Raw genomic sequence first — 17,792 nt, forward strand, 5'->3', positions numbered from 1 at the left:
ACCCTGAATCAAGAGATGTCAGAGATGCCTGTTCTTCAAATACTGTTTTCTTTTAGCAGTGTTAGGAGGAACAAAAACTTCCCTCGATAATTTTTGTGATAGTTTTTTAGACTTAAAAGTGTCCTTTCCACATCAGAACTTACACCAAAATATTTTTACTTTTAAGCAAAGGGTGTCTGGAGCTGAATGCCAAGAATACAGAAAACAGAAGATGAGATGCATCTCTGGGCAGTCCTTCTCTGCTTGCAGACTCCATTTGCATACCCTACAACCAGGTGAAATTCCAGGCATTCTTATTTTATTGGACAAATTCTTTCCTCTTTCCAAGTGTTCAGGCCTGTGCCTTGGGATAAGGCTGTCCTTTCACTCCTGAGGGACAACCTCTTCTGTTGTTTCAACAGAAAAGCTTCCTACACAATCCATCAATCAGAATATTTACAGCATGTAATGAAAGTCTGAGCACCCTAGGACTTGGAGAACTGCACCTCTTGGTTCCCTCTATACAGGGGACAGGGTAAGGTTGCTGTGTTCCTGTCTGTAGAGCAATACTGCTTATGCACAGCTAAACTGACAGCAGAAGAGGTTCATTATTCCTCATTCACGGATTAATGTAAAGGCAAAAGGATCATGATGGATGCTAACTGGAACACAGGGTTTGATCCTGTTTTCAGTTTTCAGATCCCCACAGATTTTTGAGACATGATTCAGGCTGCTGCTGACAGCAGACTTTTTTTTCTTATACTTTTTGCAGGCATGGTGGAGGTTACAAATGGAATTGAAGCAATTTTTGCCCACCAAAGGAAAGGGGCTGCTCAGGAATGAGAAGCTCCTCTAGAATTTGCAGCTCTTGCACTCTGATTTGGTGAGCATGTTTTCTATCCGCAGGGTGGAAGGAAGATTGACCTGGAAATAAGGAGAAGTCCTGTGTTCATCACCAGGAAATTCATTTTTCAAGGTGGAAATGGAAGATTTCTCCACTGTCAGAGCTGCAGAATTGCCTTTGGCAGCTGTTACAGACTCGGAACAGTTGGGGCTGGAAGAAATCTCTGGATGTCATCTCATCCAACCCCCCTGCCCAAGCAGGGTCATCTACAACCAGTTACCCATGTCCCACTGGATTTTAACTATCTCCAAATATGAAGAGTCCACAGCACCCATGGGCAGTCTCTTCCAGTATTTGGCCACTGGTTTTGTTTGGAGCAAGAAAAAAGAAAAAAACCCCCGAGGTTCCTGATATTCAAGTGACACTTCCAGTGTTTCAGTCCATGTCCAGGACCTCTGGTCCTGGCATTGCACACCACTGGAAGGAACCTGGGTCCATCCATTCTCTTTGCACCTTCCCTCCAGGTATTTTTCTACAGTGATGAGATTCTCCCTGAGCCGTCTCATCTCCAGGATGAACAGTCCCAGCACACTCAGCCTTTTCTTACAGAAGAGGTGCTCCACTCTTTTGCATCATCTCTGTGGCCTTTTTCTCATTCCCAGTGCAGGGACATACTGGAGAGAGACCAGGGGTGGTTGATGGCATGGGGCTGCCCTGGCTCTGCTGCTGAATGGTGAGCACAGACTTACAGGGGTTGTTTTCTCCAGACTGGTGTTCCCAGAAGGGGAACAAGAATCACTCCTTTCCCTCGCTGCAACTGCCTCGATGAATGAGCGATGGCAGGTTAGTGGGCAGTGAAGTCTGTCGAGCCCACATGCTAGTTTCTCACGTTTCAGTCAGTTTTTTCCACCTTTCTGTCAAGTAAAAAGAAAATATTTCCCAGGGACTTTGAGTCTGGTGATGTGAGAAGAACCACCTGTTAAAAAAACACCAGGGAAGTTTTCCTGCTAATTTGTCAAAGGCAGAATTTATCTTTGTGGGAAAAGGACCCCTGAGAACCAAGTCCTTTCTCGGGGGCTTAACATGTGGCAAAAGTTACAGGAGCATTCAGGAAAGTGTGGTGGTTTATTATTAATGAGTGTAGCAGTTCACTGAGAGCCCTGCAAAGGTCAGACATGTTTTCTGCCTCTTACTCTAAGGGAGTGATATCAGGGATTACAGAGAAATAAAGCTTTTTCTGGCTCTGAGACATGTCTGCTGGAAAGATCCATCTCAGACTGGGCAGGCTGGTGCTATTTACCTGGGTAAGGTACAGCAGTTGGACAGCCCAGGTTGGAAGGCTTTTGCTGCTTTGGGATACCCTTCTGCATCCATGGGTAGGTGACCCAGCAGGCAGAAACCCCGGTGATGGACCTGTGTGTGGGCTGTGCCTGGCAGGACCATGCAGGAGCATGGGGAGAGAGGAGCACTGCCACAGCATGAACATCCTCGGTCCCATGGACAGTTTCCCATCACCAGCTGGGCCTGAGCAGCCCACTCACATCACATGCTGGGAGACTCCAACCCACAGGATTCTCTAAGCAGTGAACAGGGAAAAAATCCCGCTCCCCAAAAGAGCTCAGAGCCTCCTACCTAATTTAGTGGGAGAAGCACAACTATCCTATTTTTTCTCAACAAAAGAAGTGGAGAATAGGAATGGCTGAGCTCCATGGTGGATCTCTAGAACATCCGAAGTCTGGGAAGCATTCTGCTGGCCTTCAGGATCTAAACATGAGTTTTCAGGCCTTGCTCTTGGAAGAGACTTTCTGTTCAGAAACAGCACTTAAAACTCCAGCTCTGGCACAGGGGGGACATCAGTGGGGTATCAGGTCTCAGCCATTTGTTCGTGGTGCTGGTGTGACATCTGTGTGCTGGCAGACCTCAGGCAGTGCTGCTCAGTTCCTGCTGGCACAAAAGCAAGCAGGTCCCTATCCTGCAGAGTGAGGTTCCACTACAGCTTTTGCAGTTAGAGGTTTGGTGTTTTTGAAGAGGATATGGCAGTTCTGCACAAGGCTATCGTTAGGAGAACTTGAAACTAAAACCACAAATATACATACATACATACATATATATATATACACACACACATACATATGTACCCTGCACTTTCCAACTTATTGTGCCTGTCCTCAGAAACAGAGGTTTCCATTTCCAGCTATTTCTCATGATAGACAAAGAAGGTCTGCCCTGTGCTATCTTAACCTCATAATCACAGTGCATAAAAACAAATGCAAAGAAAATTTTGTGGCATATATGAGGTTAACACTAAAAATAACACATACAAAAAGTACAGATGCCAGATGCTGGGTTTCTGGAACATTCTACTTATTTACATAAATAAAAGTTATGTTTCATTGCTTAGTCCAGTGCATGCTTTGTATTATTTTTTTTTATCAACTCCAAAATCTGTTATGAATGTTTCATGCATATTTCCAATGACACACTAACTGTTGTTTGAATAAACAAAGTGCATTTTCCTTCATCCCTCCCTGTTCCATTGACTTTGTCTGGAATGCCAATGAGGAACTTTTGTTTGCAAAACTAGTCACAAAAAGATAGCGATGTGAATTCTGTCCAGCAGTGTTTGCACAAGCACCGGCAGCAGAACTAACACGAATACTCTTGGGAATTTGTTTCTGCAAGGTTAATGTCAGAAATGATTTATTGAGGCCTTCCTCCTGCTCGCCAGTCTGGCATCCATCAAATGAGTAAACACCCCCCTCCCTCCCCACCATGATTTCAGAGTGCTCTGAGACTGATCACTGAGCAAACACCTCATTTCAGAGTCAATATTTTGGGAGTAATCAATCAAGTTGTATTTATTGCTACAAAATTTAGGTTTAAATACTTTGAATCAAAAGTCAAAACCAGAAGACTTTGAAGACAAATTGAAGGGAAATCCATTTTTTCCTGCTGATGCACTAAAGTTGCTCAGCAAAGTTGTCAAGACAGTTGACCCAGTTAAAGCTATATTCACATTATATAGAATAATTTTTAAAAAAACTCAATCCAGTTGTTTGGTTGTTTTTTTTTTCTTTTGAGAAATAACAGAAATTAATATTTCTGTCTTCATATGTTCCCATTTCAGGAAGAAATAGGATTTGCATGGTGTTGCCACACACTATTGCTATGGAAATGACCCTTCCAATGTTTTCACCATTGTTGTTACTGAGAGTGAGCTAGCTCTTTTCTTTCTTTCTTTCTTTCTTTCTTTCTTTCTTTCTTTCTTTCTTTCTTTCTTTCTTTCTTTCTTTCTTTCTTTCTTTCTTTCTTTCTTTCTTTCTTTCTTTCTTTCTTTCTTTCTTTCTTTCTTTCTTTCTTTCTTTCTTTCTTTCTTTCTTTCTTTCTTTCTTTCTTTCTTCTTCCTTTCCTTTCCTTTCCTTTCCTTTCCTTTCCTTTCCTTTCCTTTCCTTTCCTTTCCTTTCCTTTCCTTTCCTTTCCTTTCCTTTCCTTTCCTTTCCTTTCCTTTCCTTTCCTTTCCTTTCCTTTCCTTTCCTTTCCTTTCCTTTCCTTTCCTTTCCTTTCCTTTCCTTTCCTTTCCTTTCCTTTCCTTTCCTTTCCTTTCCTTTCCTTTCCTTTCCTTTCCTTTCCTTTCCTTTCCTTTCCTTTCCTTTCCTTTCCTTTCCTTTCCTTTCCTTTCCTTTCCTTTCCTTTCCTTTCCTTTCCTTTCCTTTCCTTTCCTTTCCTTTCCTTTCCTTTCCTTTCCTTTCCTTTCCTTTCCTTTCTTTCTTTCCTTTCTTTCTTTCTTTCTTTCTTTCTTTTTCTTTATGAAGAATACACAGAAAGGGGTTCTTCCTTTCCATCATGATAGCTATAGAAATCTGGATTCACTGGGTCCTACTGAATTGCAGATAGAGCTCCTAGAACCAAGATAGCCCTCAGATAATTTAATTTATACGTTCTAGTCACAACCAAAACCACTTCCCCTCACTCTCAGATTTTGGGTAGTTTAGAGTATCAAAGAGGAACCTGAGACAGAGGCTTGAAGCTGGCAAGACCTCTACATCAGTATCAGATAAAGATGCAATGCTAATTTTGCCTTGTTCAAATGCCAGCTGTAAGTATTCTTGTTAAAGTGAGAACATATTAGAACATTAAGCCATAAAAAATGGATGATGGTGTCAGGCTTATAGTTGGACTCGATGATCTTGAGTGTCTCTTCCAATCCAAATGATTTCATGATTCTCTGATCAGCTGTGCACAGACATTCACTTGGCAAACAGCTGCTTTCATTGAAAGTCTTTTGCTCTTGGTTTTTTGCTCTGCTGGCAGCTACTGACCCTTCAGCTCTGCCAAGAGCTGGGTGCAGCCCCATCTGCTTTGTGCAGTGGTTCCCAGATTAAACACCCCACAGCCTGGGGGTGTCACATGCTGTCCCTTTGATGGCAGCCCTGTGGGAGTGCTGAGCAGCCACAGCTGGCCTGGGACAGACATCTGCCCACACTCTGGGCACCTTGGGGCTCTCCTTCTATGCTGTTCCTCTTTCTTCTCTCTGGTATCTTCCTTCTGCCTCTGCTCTACAAGGCTCAGGCACAGTTTGCTGTCCCACCCTTGAGAAAGGAGATTCTAGGGGCTCTGTGTGTGTCTGCTTCAGTTAAGAAACACTCTTGTTACATTTGTGTGCAGATTCATAGAGGAGCTAGAGAAGCTAGAGGGAGAAAGCACTTTGCAGTACTCTTTTTAATGAGGCCAATTCTTCACCTCCTCTTGTGGAACAGCTCTCATTCCTTCCTCAGGTGTGAGGTGATGAGCCAACAGGCGCAACAGGGAATGGGATGCAAAGTGCCAGGTTTCATTTTTGCTGTGAATCTATTCACATGGAGATTCTTCTCCATGACAGGCATGTGTGCCTCTTTGGACCAATAGATTCTCAGACTTCTTAATCTTCCTCTGTCCCCTGGAGGTTAGTTAGGTTCTTCTACACATCATTTAAACACCTCCAGGGGTATTGACTCCACTACTATCCTGGGAAGCTTCTTCCAGAGCATGACAATGAGGAAATGAACAAATTTTTCCTAATATACAATCTAAATCTCCACAGGTGAAATTTAAGGCCATTCCGTCTTATCACTCAAATCCCAATAGCCATGGCAGCTGCTGAATCCAGCTCTCTCTCTTAGTTCACCATGGCTGGGTCAATCCCTCTGGGACATGAGACAGCAGCTCAGTAGCAGATTTGCAAAGGGACTGCAAACTCCTGATGGGAGCCCAGGCTGTGGGAAGGAGTCATGGGGCTGCAGAGAGCAGTGAATGGAAAGGCCACGTGAAACAGGAGGACTGGGCTGATGGCTGTGTCTCAGATTTGACTTTTCACAGCCAAAATAAGAAAAAGCACCTGTTATTGTAGAAGACAGGGAAGAAGGGATAAGGTCCTGTGCAGTGTCCTTGTGCATCCCGAAGGTGGCAGGGCTCTGACAGAAGCAGACGCTGCTCTCTGGAGGGAGGGACCTTCAGAGCTTGCAAAAGTGAAACCCAGCTCATCCCATGACAAACTGATGGCCGGCTTTGCTGACGCTGACAGGGTGAGTTACTGGTGTCTCAGAATAAGGTCTGCCCCTTTCCCTGCTTTGGTTATAAATGCATTCTCTGGGGAGGTATGGATGGCTCCTCATTTCTTTTGGCTCTGCTCAGGCCACAGCTGTAGCAACATGATTGTTTTGTGAGTGGAATGGTATTATTTTTTGTCAAAACTTTCATATGCTGGGGCCTCTTCAGCTGATTTTCTTGGTGTAATATATCTATATATCTATATCTATATCTATATCTATATCTATATCTATATCTATATCTATATCTATATCTATATCTATATCTATACCTATATCTATTCCCTCCTGCTCTGAGAAGTCTCTTCCCCATCTCCAGGCCTCTCCTGCACCCCTCCTTTCAAGATGTACAGTTATATTGTGGGTCTCTTGTGTGTATTGTGGGTCTGGAAATGCTTTATGCTTTCTTCCTGGGGCTGACAGCCCTTCCCACCACTGCCAAATGGCAGCAGAAAGAAGCAAGGCTGTCAGCCCAGGCTGGAGGCTTTCTTTTCTGCTGTGGTCCCCCAGGTCTTCTTCTTATAAACATAACTAGTGTGAGGCCAAGGAAGAGATTGTGTTAAGCCTTTCAAATAAACTTTTTGGACTACATGTGCTGCTGGCTTCTGCCAAGAGCAGCTTTCCTCACCACAGCAGGGGACAGATGTCCCACTGGCCTTTTTGTCATGCTACTTTACCAGGTCTGTTTTTTTTCTTCCATGAGCAGTGTTATCAACCCTCCTGTAATCATGCCAGCCTTGAGCCCAGGGCTGAACAAGGAGAGATTAATAGAATCGTAGAATCATTGGATTGAGTTGAGTTTGAGTTGGAAGGGACCTTAAAGACTATCTAGTTCCAACCCCCTGCCATGGGCAAGGACACTTTTCACTAGACCAGGTTGCTCCAAGCCCCATCCAGCCTAGTCTTGAACACTGCCAGGGATGGGGCATCCACAAATTCTCTGGGAAAATTGTTCCAGAGCCTCACCACCCACCACAATAAAGAATTTCTTCCTTATATCTACTCTAACATCTTTCAATTTATTAAACAGCGGGTGAGCTTGTGATTTTCTTAGCTGATGCACTTGGTACAAACCATAATGTATAGCCTAGAGCTGGTAGAATGTGATCCTGGACAAAGCCTTCACCATCAGTAGCTGAGGTACATGCCCTGCTTTTTGACACGAGTGGAGGGCAGGTCTGGGAGAGGCTTTGAGCAGCTGGGGCCAGGGTGCAGCTGCCACTAGATGTCAGCCATTCCTTGCTGCAAGGCTGAAGACCTTCGAATGCAACAAAAATCCCTGAAAAACCCAATTTCTGCTTTTCCATGGCACTCTGCTTATCACCCTTTACCAAATACTTGAATAAGAGTGCCTCTGAGCAGCTTTGGAAGAAAACACTTCATCTATTAAAACATTTACTGTCAGGCTGTTTCTCTGCATTGTAATATTTTAAATTTAATATTGTAGAAGCAGAAGCAGTCTGCTGAATGATTTGCATCTATTTTGCAGGACGGATGTCTTTTCCTTCCTCAGAGTAAGCTCAGGAAATGAAAGAACCAGACAGGAAACTAGCTAAATGCTGATGGAAATATAAGATGAAGATATTTATATTGCCAGTGTATTGACAAGCCACAGATAATTGTTTGAGGTTTATTTTTTTGTCTTGGTTATCTTTGTTTGAACCTTTGATTTTAAAATGGATAATATTTAAGTAAAGTATCCATTTTCTGAATCCAAGTGAATCTAACTAATAAGCACATTCCCTCTTGGAAGAAAGCACAGCAACAAAATCAAAGTTACAAATTACAGTAAACTTTCTGGTGCAATATTTGTCTTTGTTTTGTCTGGTGTTGTACCTAATATCTGGCATACAGGATGCCCCTGCTCCCCAGAAAAAAACTAGGAAAAGAAAACAACAGTTTCTCAGTGATACCTTAGCGTGTGAGTCCTCATTTGCTGCTGCTCCCCTCTAAGCCACCTTTGTGCTCTTCCAGCCCCGTGGTGACTGTTTGGTAGGCTGTTCCCAGAGCATAAAACAAAACATCTGGTTGCTAACAACAGAAAGCTGTTACAACAGCTGGAGTCTGCCAGGATGTCCAGGACCTCTGGTCAGAAATCATTTCCCAGCTGCAGGAAATAGTGATATGGGATCTATTGCACCAGCTCAGCATCAGCTGAGAGCTGCCTGAACTGCAGCAATCCTCTCACCCATTGGTGAGGTGCAGCAGGATGGCACGGCCCTGCTCCAGCTGGGACAGTGCCCTGCCTCATTTCTGTTGCAGCCAGCGTTGGCTTTGCAAGCACGCAGAGATGCTTTGCTCTGTACACAAGTTACACCAGAGTCTGGCAGTCCGGTTAAGCCATGCTAGATTGAGAAAGAGGCTGTAAACTCCTGGCCTATATTCTGAGCCAATTAATCCAAGCATGCTGGAAAGGGCACTATGGAGCATCAGCAGCACAGCTGCTATGGGGCTGTGTAATGGGGCGTTCACCTATAGGTGAGCAGTTCACATCTGGACTCCGTCATCCCAGTTAAAGAATTAGGGAGTTACCAGCAGCCCTACTGAAGGCTCTGCTATTTTAGTTGAGGCTGGGGAAGCTGGAAGCAGTCAGGCTGTTGTCACATTGCTCTCTCCCATTCCTACAACCTCCAAGTAGAGCTCTGGCTTGATGGGGAAGATGGTGCAAGAGGGCTTGGGAAGTAGCTCCACAGGATGATGCCTGCACCATACCACAAGTAGTTGTACTGGCAAAGAGAAGGAGGAGCAGAAATACGGCACCATTATGGGAACGAGTGGCTGAGGATGGAGGAAGTGTGGTGGAAACCACCACTGAAGCCAGGGACTTGGTGATACCATATTTTCACATTACTGGAGCTTAGGCTGCTCATGATTGCTGGCAGCACAATTCTTGCCTCCTTCGGTACAAACTCCCTAACATTTGCTTTCTTTAAAGACAACTTAAAAAAAGAACAAAGACAAAAAAACCCAAAACCAACCAAGTAAAAAAACCCCAAGCCTAAATATCAAAACAACCACCAAAGTCCTCATAAAGGTTAATTTCTTGTTAATTTCTGAATTGCATACAGAAACATACTTCCTTCAACAGGCAAATGAGTGGATTTGTCATCTCCGTGGCTTGGGGAGCTTGCTCACCATTCAGAGCCACTCCAGCAATCCACTGTCACTTCATAGGCAGTGCTCTGAGACGCACAACGTGAGGGATCTGTGTGAAGGCAAGCACCCGTGAGAGAGACCTGGAGCAACCAACATCATCTTGAATGCCACACCTGAGTTTTCACGTGGTATGAACAAGAGGGAGATCATGCTCCTTCCCCCAGAAGCTCTTTTATGTTTGTTACAGTTAACAGTAGCTTTATTAAAGACTCATTAGGATAAGTTTGAGAGATCGAATTAATCACCAGCCTGAGAACATTACAATGATGAGCTGCCAAAGGCATGAGCAAATCACTCATAATTACCAGTTTTAGATGCTGCTCTTCAAAACTTGATTAGCTACAGATACACAGGTGATAGTTGCTACTGTTTTTTATAGCACACCCGCACTATTATCCACTCTAGTCTGATTTAGGTTCTTATTAGAATAACATTCTGCTAATTAAATAATCCCACACACAGATTGTGTCATGATGGAGACAATTTAGTGAGTTCAAATAACTAATATTGCATACTGTTCTATCAGTGTCAAAAGGAACTGGTGAGGGATGCACACAAAAAGCAACTCCTTGCTGTCCCCACACATCACAACTGTGAACAGAAATGACAAACAGGAATGAAAAGTAGAGCATTAATAAGCTTAAGTTTTTAGCAAACCATTGCTAGAAAATGTAGACATTCAATTGAATCTCTCCTCTGAAGGGTTGAAATCACTGAAATCACCCATAGGAATGAACTAATTTCAAGCAGGTTACTAAGATTAGGATTTTCTCCTTCCAAAAGCCACTAATAGTTCCCATATACCGGACAGACCAGTGGTGACGCTGGAGATCTGAACGCTCCAGATCTGAATGCTCTTGCTTTGGATCTACATATTCCATAACACCTGAAAGAAAAAGAGTCTTACAGGAGGTGCTGCTCTTCTCAGGAGCCACATCACAGCAGTGCTAGAGCAGCAGCAGGCCGTGTTTGTTTTGCCTTCCAGTCGGGATTTGAGGACACGCTCCCACAACACCAACCCAGCCCCAGCCAGCACCCAGGACCTGTGTGCCATCTTTGAAAGGGTTTCTGTCCACTCCATGTGCAGAAACATGACCATACTTTCATGTTTGTTCTCAGTTATTAGATCCAAATCACGCTGGATTAACCCATTCAAAGCATCCTTTTACCACAGCATGAGCATTTCAGCCCTTCTTCTTTCAGGGGGAAAAAAGCACTTCCAACAATGCTGAGTCCTATTTAAGAAACAAACTCACCAAAAATGTGAAGGCTGCCAGGAATTCTTTAGTTATCCACAGAGGTTAAAGTTTTATTTTGATATAAAAATTAAATAGCAAAGTTGTTTTGGTTTTTTTACAGTGATAAATTAGAAATTTACAGTACATACATTGAAGTAGATATATTTTCTGTACACCCCAAAATAATCAGTGTCTATTTCCTTAAAATTCAGAGATAGGAGCTAACTTGTGTGTTTAATGTAAGAGCTAAGCTTGTACCTCTCTGGCAGAGACTTCTGAAACCTGCAGTGCCAGCCCGTGGAGGGGGAGATGGGAGCAGGGACTGCACAACCGAAGGAAACGCCTGCAAAGGTTCTGGTTGTATAACCACAGTAACTGCACTTCCGAGACAGGATTAGTCACACCGGTTTTGGCTTTGAGCTCGTAACAATGTTGAAATGAGAGAACTTCGGAGTTGCTGATACCTGCTCTTCACAAGCCCCAGTTTTTAGGCTGGCTGCTGTGTCTGCCCACTTACACAGCCCTGACACGGAGCACGTGGGTGAGCACATAATGGAATGGTTTAATTGATGCAACCACTAATTTCACTTTGGGTCAGTACAGCATTCCCCCAACTGCTGGGGAAAGATGTCTCTTCAGGAACAGCAGCTGGTGCCTCCCCCCAGCCCACCTCTGTCCAATAGTATTTGAATCCCTCACATGCTTTAATGGAATATCCCTCCAGGTCCCTCCTAGGGCTACAGAGTGCCATTCTCACCCAGCTCACTGTGTCTCACATCACCAGGGGAATCCTCTGTCAACAGCTCACAGGCAGAGATGCAAGGGTTTGATAAAAAGGCACTATTTAACATTCACTTCTGTGTACATAACAAGGTTAAAAATGCCATTTATTGAAATCAGTCTGCTCAAACATGGGTCTTATTGGCCAGGAGAGTATCCAAAGCATTTCAGAGTGAAGCACACCTTGACTGAACATGACATTTTGGCACAGCCAAATACTAGGTTACAAAAAAGGGTCATACTGCATCCTTGCTCCTTGAAAGCCAACATACAGCTGCTGACTTTACATTCCTCACTGTGCCAGCAGAAAGACTGCATGATGGAGAAGCTCAGCCATCTGAAGATCTCACACTTGCAAAACTCCTTGTCCACAAAGGAATAACCAGATCCAAACACAACACTAACAGCAAGAGACTTTATGGAGAGGGTGAAAAGGCCCAGCTGGAATGCGGTGTTGGCCAAGACAGTGCTTGTGTGTCTTGAGCAGAATGTGTCAAGTTGTCACTTGTTCTGCTGGAGAGGGAGCCCAACCGCAAAGACTGCCATTAGGGCTTGTTTGGGGTCTGGATTTTGTTTGCAAAAGAAAAAAACTTCTCTAGCACATGTTTCAACACTGACATTGAAACAATACATGCTTCTGGGATGGATTAGTGCTCACTTCCAGAGCTAGAGTGAACTGTGGTTTAGGAAGCACATGGGCACCTGTGTGGTGGAAAGCAAGTACTTTAATAAGGCAGCACCTGTTCTCAGCTGCCCTGGATGCCACGGGATTTGGGGCACCAGGGGGATGCTCTGCAGCTGATCAGCTTCCACACAAACAAAGGAAGCAAAAGCTTGGGGCACGTAGATAAAGCCAAATGTGTTCCAAAGGAATAGAGCATCATAACAGCGTTCACTTAAGTGCTTCTAGGATATTTGTATTTGCATCACCTTTCTTACAAGCCCCTGGCACTACATTCGGCTCCCCACAAGAACAAGCCAGTGCCTCCTCAAATGAAAGAGTAAGAAAATGCAACAGTTTCTTTGAAACAACATTATTCACCAAGAAGTTGGATTTCTTGGATCCCTTTACAAAAACTAGGAAAGGCCTTTGTTGCTCCTGAGGACTGAATGCCTGCTCACATTCTGTGTGTAAATATACATTAAAAAATGTCTCCATAGCTGTCAGTGAGCAATTGAAGCATCATTATGAGGCAGTCAGCTGTACTGCAATGTCATGGGATGAGAATGTTCTTTTAATTGCAACTGACACACATAATTATACAACTGATCTGTGTGAACATGAGGTTGCCAAGGAATTTAACATTTTCCTTCTCCACAGACTGGCGTCTACAGAGAAGATACCATCACACTGAATTAAATACATTAAGACTTAATTGCTTCATGCAATGAGTCTCCAGAGAGAGACAAGTAAGTTTGCTTGGAGAAACATGGCATTGTTTGAAGGTACCTTCAACTAATTTTTCTCTTTCTTAGAGGAAGGAACACTGTATAGTTAAGACTTTTTTTAAAGCTAATAAATGCAGCAGAATAAAGTGGTCTGCTAAAAATAGCAGGAGCACCTGAAGGGACAGGAATGGAGGCAGATGGATAATGATAATAGATGCAGAAGACCATACACAGTTTCCCCACTTTGAGCTGATTCCTCTACTTCTGAGGACGGCCTTGAGTAAAGCTTTCAGATTTTATAAATGTCTATAGAACCACAGTATAACTGAGGTGGGAAGAAACACGGGGTGGTTCAAAATTCCCACAAGGCAGAATCAACTCTCAGTTCAGGCCAGGTTATAAATGGCAAAAGGAATGAGCCAAAATTATTATTAGGCCATTAGATGACTGAAAAGTCATCCTCACTAACACCTCACTAAATCCTACTCATCACGGGTAAGACCTGGAAAGTCCATTAGCTAGCTCTTTGTTTCAGGATGTGATCCCTGACTGAATTGTACAGTGTATTGGAACACCAGAATTCTCCAGGACATAAAGACAGAATAAAGTGCTTCCTTCTCAATGATGAACTTGGAAAGAAGACATCTGACTGAGGTTCTGAGTGGTCCATCTTCTGGTAACTGGACCCTAATTAAGCCCAGAATTTGGCCCTGGACTGCCTTTCCTCCATCAGGTGTAAGATGATGGAAGGAAAACATCATCCCACAGCTATGGGCTACAGCACCTCCATTTCTAAAGACTTCAAGACTTCAGTAATGTCATCTTGCTTTAAGAAAAAAAAAAAAAAAAAAAAAAAGGAAGATAATATGTTTGGGTAATTCACAGCTTTTAAAGCCTCCCTGGGCTCTCCTATTTTGGGCAGCATGGATTATGGCTATTGTATCTTGCAGCATGATCTTTTTGCTGTTTATTCTTTAAGGCTTTTTATTTTCTCACATCCCAGAGACAGGTTGTGTAACTGTCCCCCTACTCTACTCCCAACATTTACACAGCAATGCTTACACATGATCGATCAGTCCTTCACAGGAGAGCAGTCAGACCAGTGGGATGCTGTCCTTTTCTCATACCACAGTCTCGTTCCCTTTCCCGGGTTTCACCCAACCGTCTGTTCTCTTTTCCCGTTTCACTTTCCCTGAGTTCACCAGTCTGTTGGAGCACTTCTGCCACGTGTGCAGAGTTTTGGCTGACCAGATCCACATACCTGATGTAATACCCACCAGAAGGGACATGAAAATTTTGAGCATCTCCACTGCCATATTGGAATCATCTGCGGAATAGCGGAAAATGGCCCAGTTGGAGATTTCATAGAAATAACAGGCAATGACACACGTTGCTGGGACGGTGTACAGCACTGAAAAGACCCCAATTTTGACCATCAGTCTTTCCAGTTTGTCAGTTTTAGTTCCATCTTTCTGGAGATTAGACCTGATTTTAAATAAGGCCACGAGTCCTGCTGCAATGAATAAAGTCCCAATGACCAGGTAGGTAAAAAGTGGAGCCACAACAAAGCCTGTCAGTGCATCCAGGTTCTGGTTCCCAACATAGCAGAGGCCGGTGAGCTCGTCTGCATCTACAAGTCTCATAATTAAAATGACGATGGTCTTCACTGCCGGGATGGCCCAGGCTGCGATGTGGAAATAGGAGCTGTGCATTTCGATGGCTTCGTGGCCCCACTTGAGTCCCGCAGCCAGAAACCACGTCAGTGTCAGAATAACCCACCAGATGGAGCTAGCCATCCCGAAGAAGTACATCAGCAAGAAAATTATCGCACATCCTGTGTTCTTAAGACCTTCTTGGATAAGAACAGGTTCTGCTGCCTCTTCAAAATCACAGGATATCCTTTCCCGGCCCACAGTTAGCCTCACAATATAAGCAATGCTATAAATATTGTAGCACATGCTCAAAAATATGATTGGCCGCTCCGGGTAGGAAAATCTGGATGAATCAATCAGGAAGGTCAGGACTGTGAAGGCAGTGGAGATGAAGCAAAGACTGGCCCATATGGCCATCCAGATATCTGTGAACTCCTTAGCTGACCTGCTGTACAGACCAGCGTCGTAGCCACACTTCAGGACACAGCTCAAGCTTCTCTTCACCCAAATGTACTGATCTGAGTTAGATCCCATGCCGTGGCACTCTTCTCCAGGCTGCAAGGAGGTCTTGCTGTGAAGGGGAACCTCTTCGTCTCCTGGGCCCTCCATGCACATGTGGTTGTGATCATTCTGGGGCGGGAACTTGCTGCAGTTTAGGCTGTCTGGCCAGGCAAACCCAAATTCTTTTAAAACAGGTTCACATCTTCTTTTGACAGAGAGGCACATGCCTCCACAGGGACCTATGGGGATGTTAATCTTCTCTGTGCACATCGGCACATAAACCGAACACAGGAAGAACTGGAAGAGAGAAACAGAAATCACAAGTGCATCAAGGGAAAATGAAACAGGTTGCAATATAATAAGTTTTCTTTTTCTTCCTTTTTAGCAGTAATATTTGGTCCTTTGCCTTAAAAAAAACAGGAACCAGCATAAAACAAATAAACCAAGAACAATAAAAACAAAAGAGAAAAAAAATAACAATGTTGTCTTCTTTCAGTTCAAATGTGGTGCAAAGCCAAAGCCTGAACATTTTACTCCCTAGATTAGCTCCATGTAAATTTACATCAGTTCCAATGAAGCAAGTGGGATTTAGCCAGATTTAAACCTCAAGGGTACAATTTAAGAAAGCAGAAAACCAAATTAAAGGGGTTTAAACAAATACATATATTTGTTCTGAGCATTGCCTGGATATTTCAACTAAGAAACAAACAGGAGAAAAAACAGCATTTATGGGAATACTTTGCTTCACGATCCTCCTAGAAAAATGTTTTTCTTTTACAATAAGTTCAGATATGCATTTACAAAGGTAATAGAATATTGTAGTATTCTCGTCTTTTGAATAATAGTAATTCGGCGACGCGACACCGTGAGAGGAATTGCGTGCTGACTCGGGAACTCTGTCCCGAGAAACAAGCTGTGTTTTGTTTGAGGAAATCCATGCCCGTGGGGAGGACAGGGATCCTGCCATTCGCCTGGGAAAGAAACTTTGGCGGCGAAGCTCCCGGCGGGGTCCCGAGCTGCTCCAGCTCCCCGCGGCCAGCTCCGCTCGTTCCACACGGAATCGGGCGCGGCACCTGGGGCACGGCCGGGACGGACGGAGGGGCAGCGGCCGGGAAAGCTCCGGGAGTCGCCGCAGCCTCGGCGGGCGGGCGGTACCGCGCTGCGGCGGGCGCTCCTCGGCGGGACAGCCGGGAGGGACACCGCCGGGAGGGACACCGCCGGGAGGGACACCGCCGGGAGGGACACCGCCGGGAGGGACACCGCCGGGAGGGACACCGCCGGGAGGGACACCGCCGGGAGGGACACCGCCGGGAGGGACACCGCACCTCCGCCCAACGCCAGCCGCGCTCTCTTCCCAGCCAGCCAGGAGCGACGCTGCCAGGCGGCGCGACTTTCGGGTTGGTTTAGTACTGAGTCGAGGGGACAAGGATGAGGATGGGGTGCTGGGGGACAGCAGCCAGCCCGGGGACCGCACGGCCCCGCTGTGTGTCGTGCCCACCTCGCCCACGCACCCCGGTCCCTCCGGAGCCCCGACGCACCTGGAGCTGGCTGGAGCAGCCGTACTGGATGAGGGGGGTGAAGGTGGTGAGCTGCAGCTCCGCGTCCGCCTGCAGCTCGTGCCCCACCAGGTTGGGCATCTTGGTGACATTGTAGCCCAGGTTCTGGCACATGGCGATGCGGATGGCGTCGCAGCGCCGCTCCTCCTCGTCGCCGAAGCCCCGCGCCCCGCCGAGCAGCCCCGCCAGCAGCACGGCCAGCAGCCGGGCCGCCCCCCCGCCGGCCCCCGCCATGGCCCGCAGCGGCCCCGGCCCCGGCCGCGCCGTGCCGCACGGGCCGGCTCCAACGGGGCGGGCCGGGGGCGGCTCCGCTATTAAACAGCCTGGCCGAGAAACGGCCCAGGGGAGGGACGCGCCTCCCGGCCCGGCCCTCCCGGCGCCACCGCCCCGCCGCGGGAGCCCGCCCCGCGCAGCGCCCCGCCGCGCTCGGCAGGGCCGGGCGGAGCACGGGGTGCTGCCCGCGCCTCAGCCTGGCACCGGGGAGCTCCCCTCCGCCCCCGCTCCCTGGCGAGCCCCGACCCTCACTCCCAACCCCGAGCAGCGCACTTGCACCGGCTGCATCCCATCCCACCGCTCCCCGCAGGGCCTCTTCTCCGTAGTGACCTACTGCCTGAACCCCCCATCCTGCATCCCTCAAAAACCTCGGGGATTCCTGTCCGTGTCTCGTCTCCCCACGAAAGGTCCCCCCTTCTGTCCCGTGTGGCCGGCGCCGTTGGGACACATCATCGCTATCCCCAGAGTTCCCACCACGAGTGTTGGTCCTAGGGGCTCCCCAAGTTCTGCTCCACAGGAGCAGGGTAGGCTGAACCCCTTACAGATGTGTTCGAGCTCAGCAGATGTGTTTGGGCTCATCGTGCCCCAATCCTCCCCTCATTTCTGGCCTTTCTCCAGCCCCAAGTGTTCAGCTCCTCCATTGTCGGGTTAAAAATATCGGGGATGGCTTTCTAAGCTGCTGCTTTGTCTTCTCAACAGGTTAAACTGCACCGCTGGGTCACATCTGGGTTGTAGCACTGTTTGTTTTTTCACTGGGGCCATGAAACCTGTAGGGCACTGCTAGGTACCTCCTGGTATTTGTATAAATCCCTGTAAAATAAGTAAGTGTGGATGAAGTA

General features: G+C 46.1%; 1 protein-coding gene across 1 annotated transcript; it reads right to left on the reverse strand.

The window, feature by feature from the left end:
* Window positions 1–10,855: 10,855 nt before the first annotated feature.
* FZD4 (frizzled class receptor 4) lies at window positions 10,856–16,914 on the reverse strand. The gene is made up of 2 exons (XM_014875768.2): window positions 16,663–16,914; window positions 10,856–15,421 (listed from the first exon to the last, which is right to left on the reverse strand). Exons 1-2 carry the CDS (start codon window positions 16,912–16,914, stop codon window positions 14,093–14,095), a joined length of 1,581 nt encoding a protein of 526 aa, XP_014731254.1. The 3' UTR covers window positions 10,856–14,092.
* Window positions 16,915–17,792: the final 878 nt, after the last annotated feature.

This window comes from Sturnus vulgaris, chromosome 2 (assembly GCF_052056855.1).
Source record: "Sturnus vulgaris isolate bStuVul1 chromosome 2, bStuVul1.hap1, whole genome shotgun sequence".
NCBI classification, from domain to species: domain Eukaryota; kingdom Metazoa; phylum Chordata; class Aves; order Passeriformes; family Sturnidae; genus Sturnus; species Sturnus vulgaris.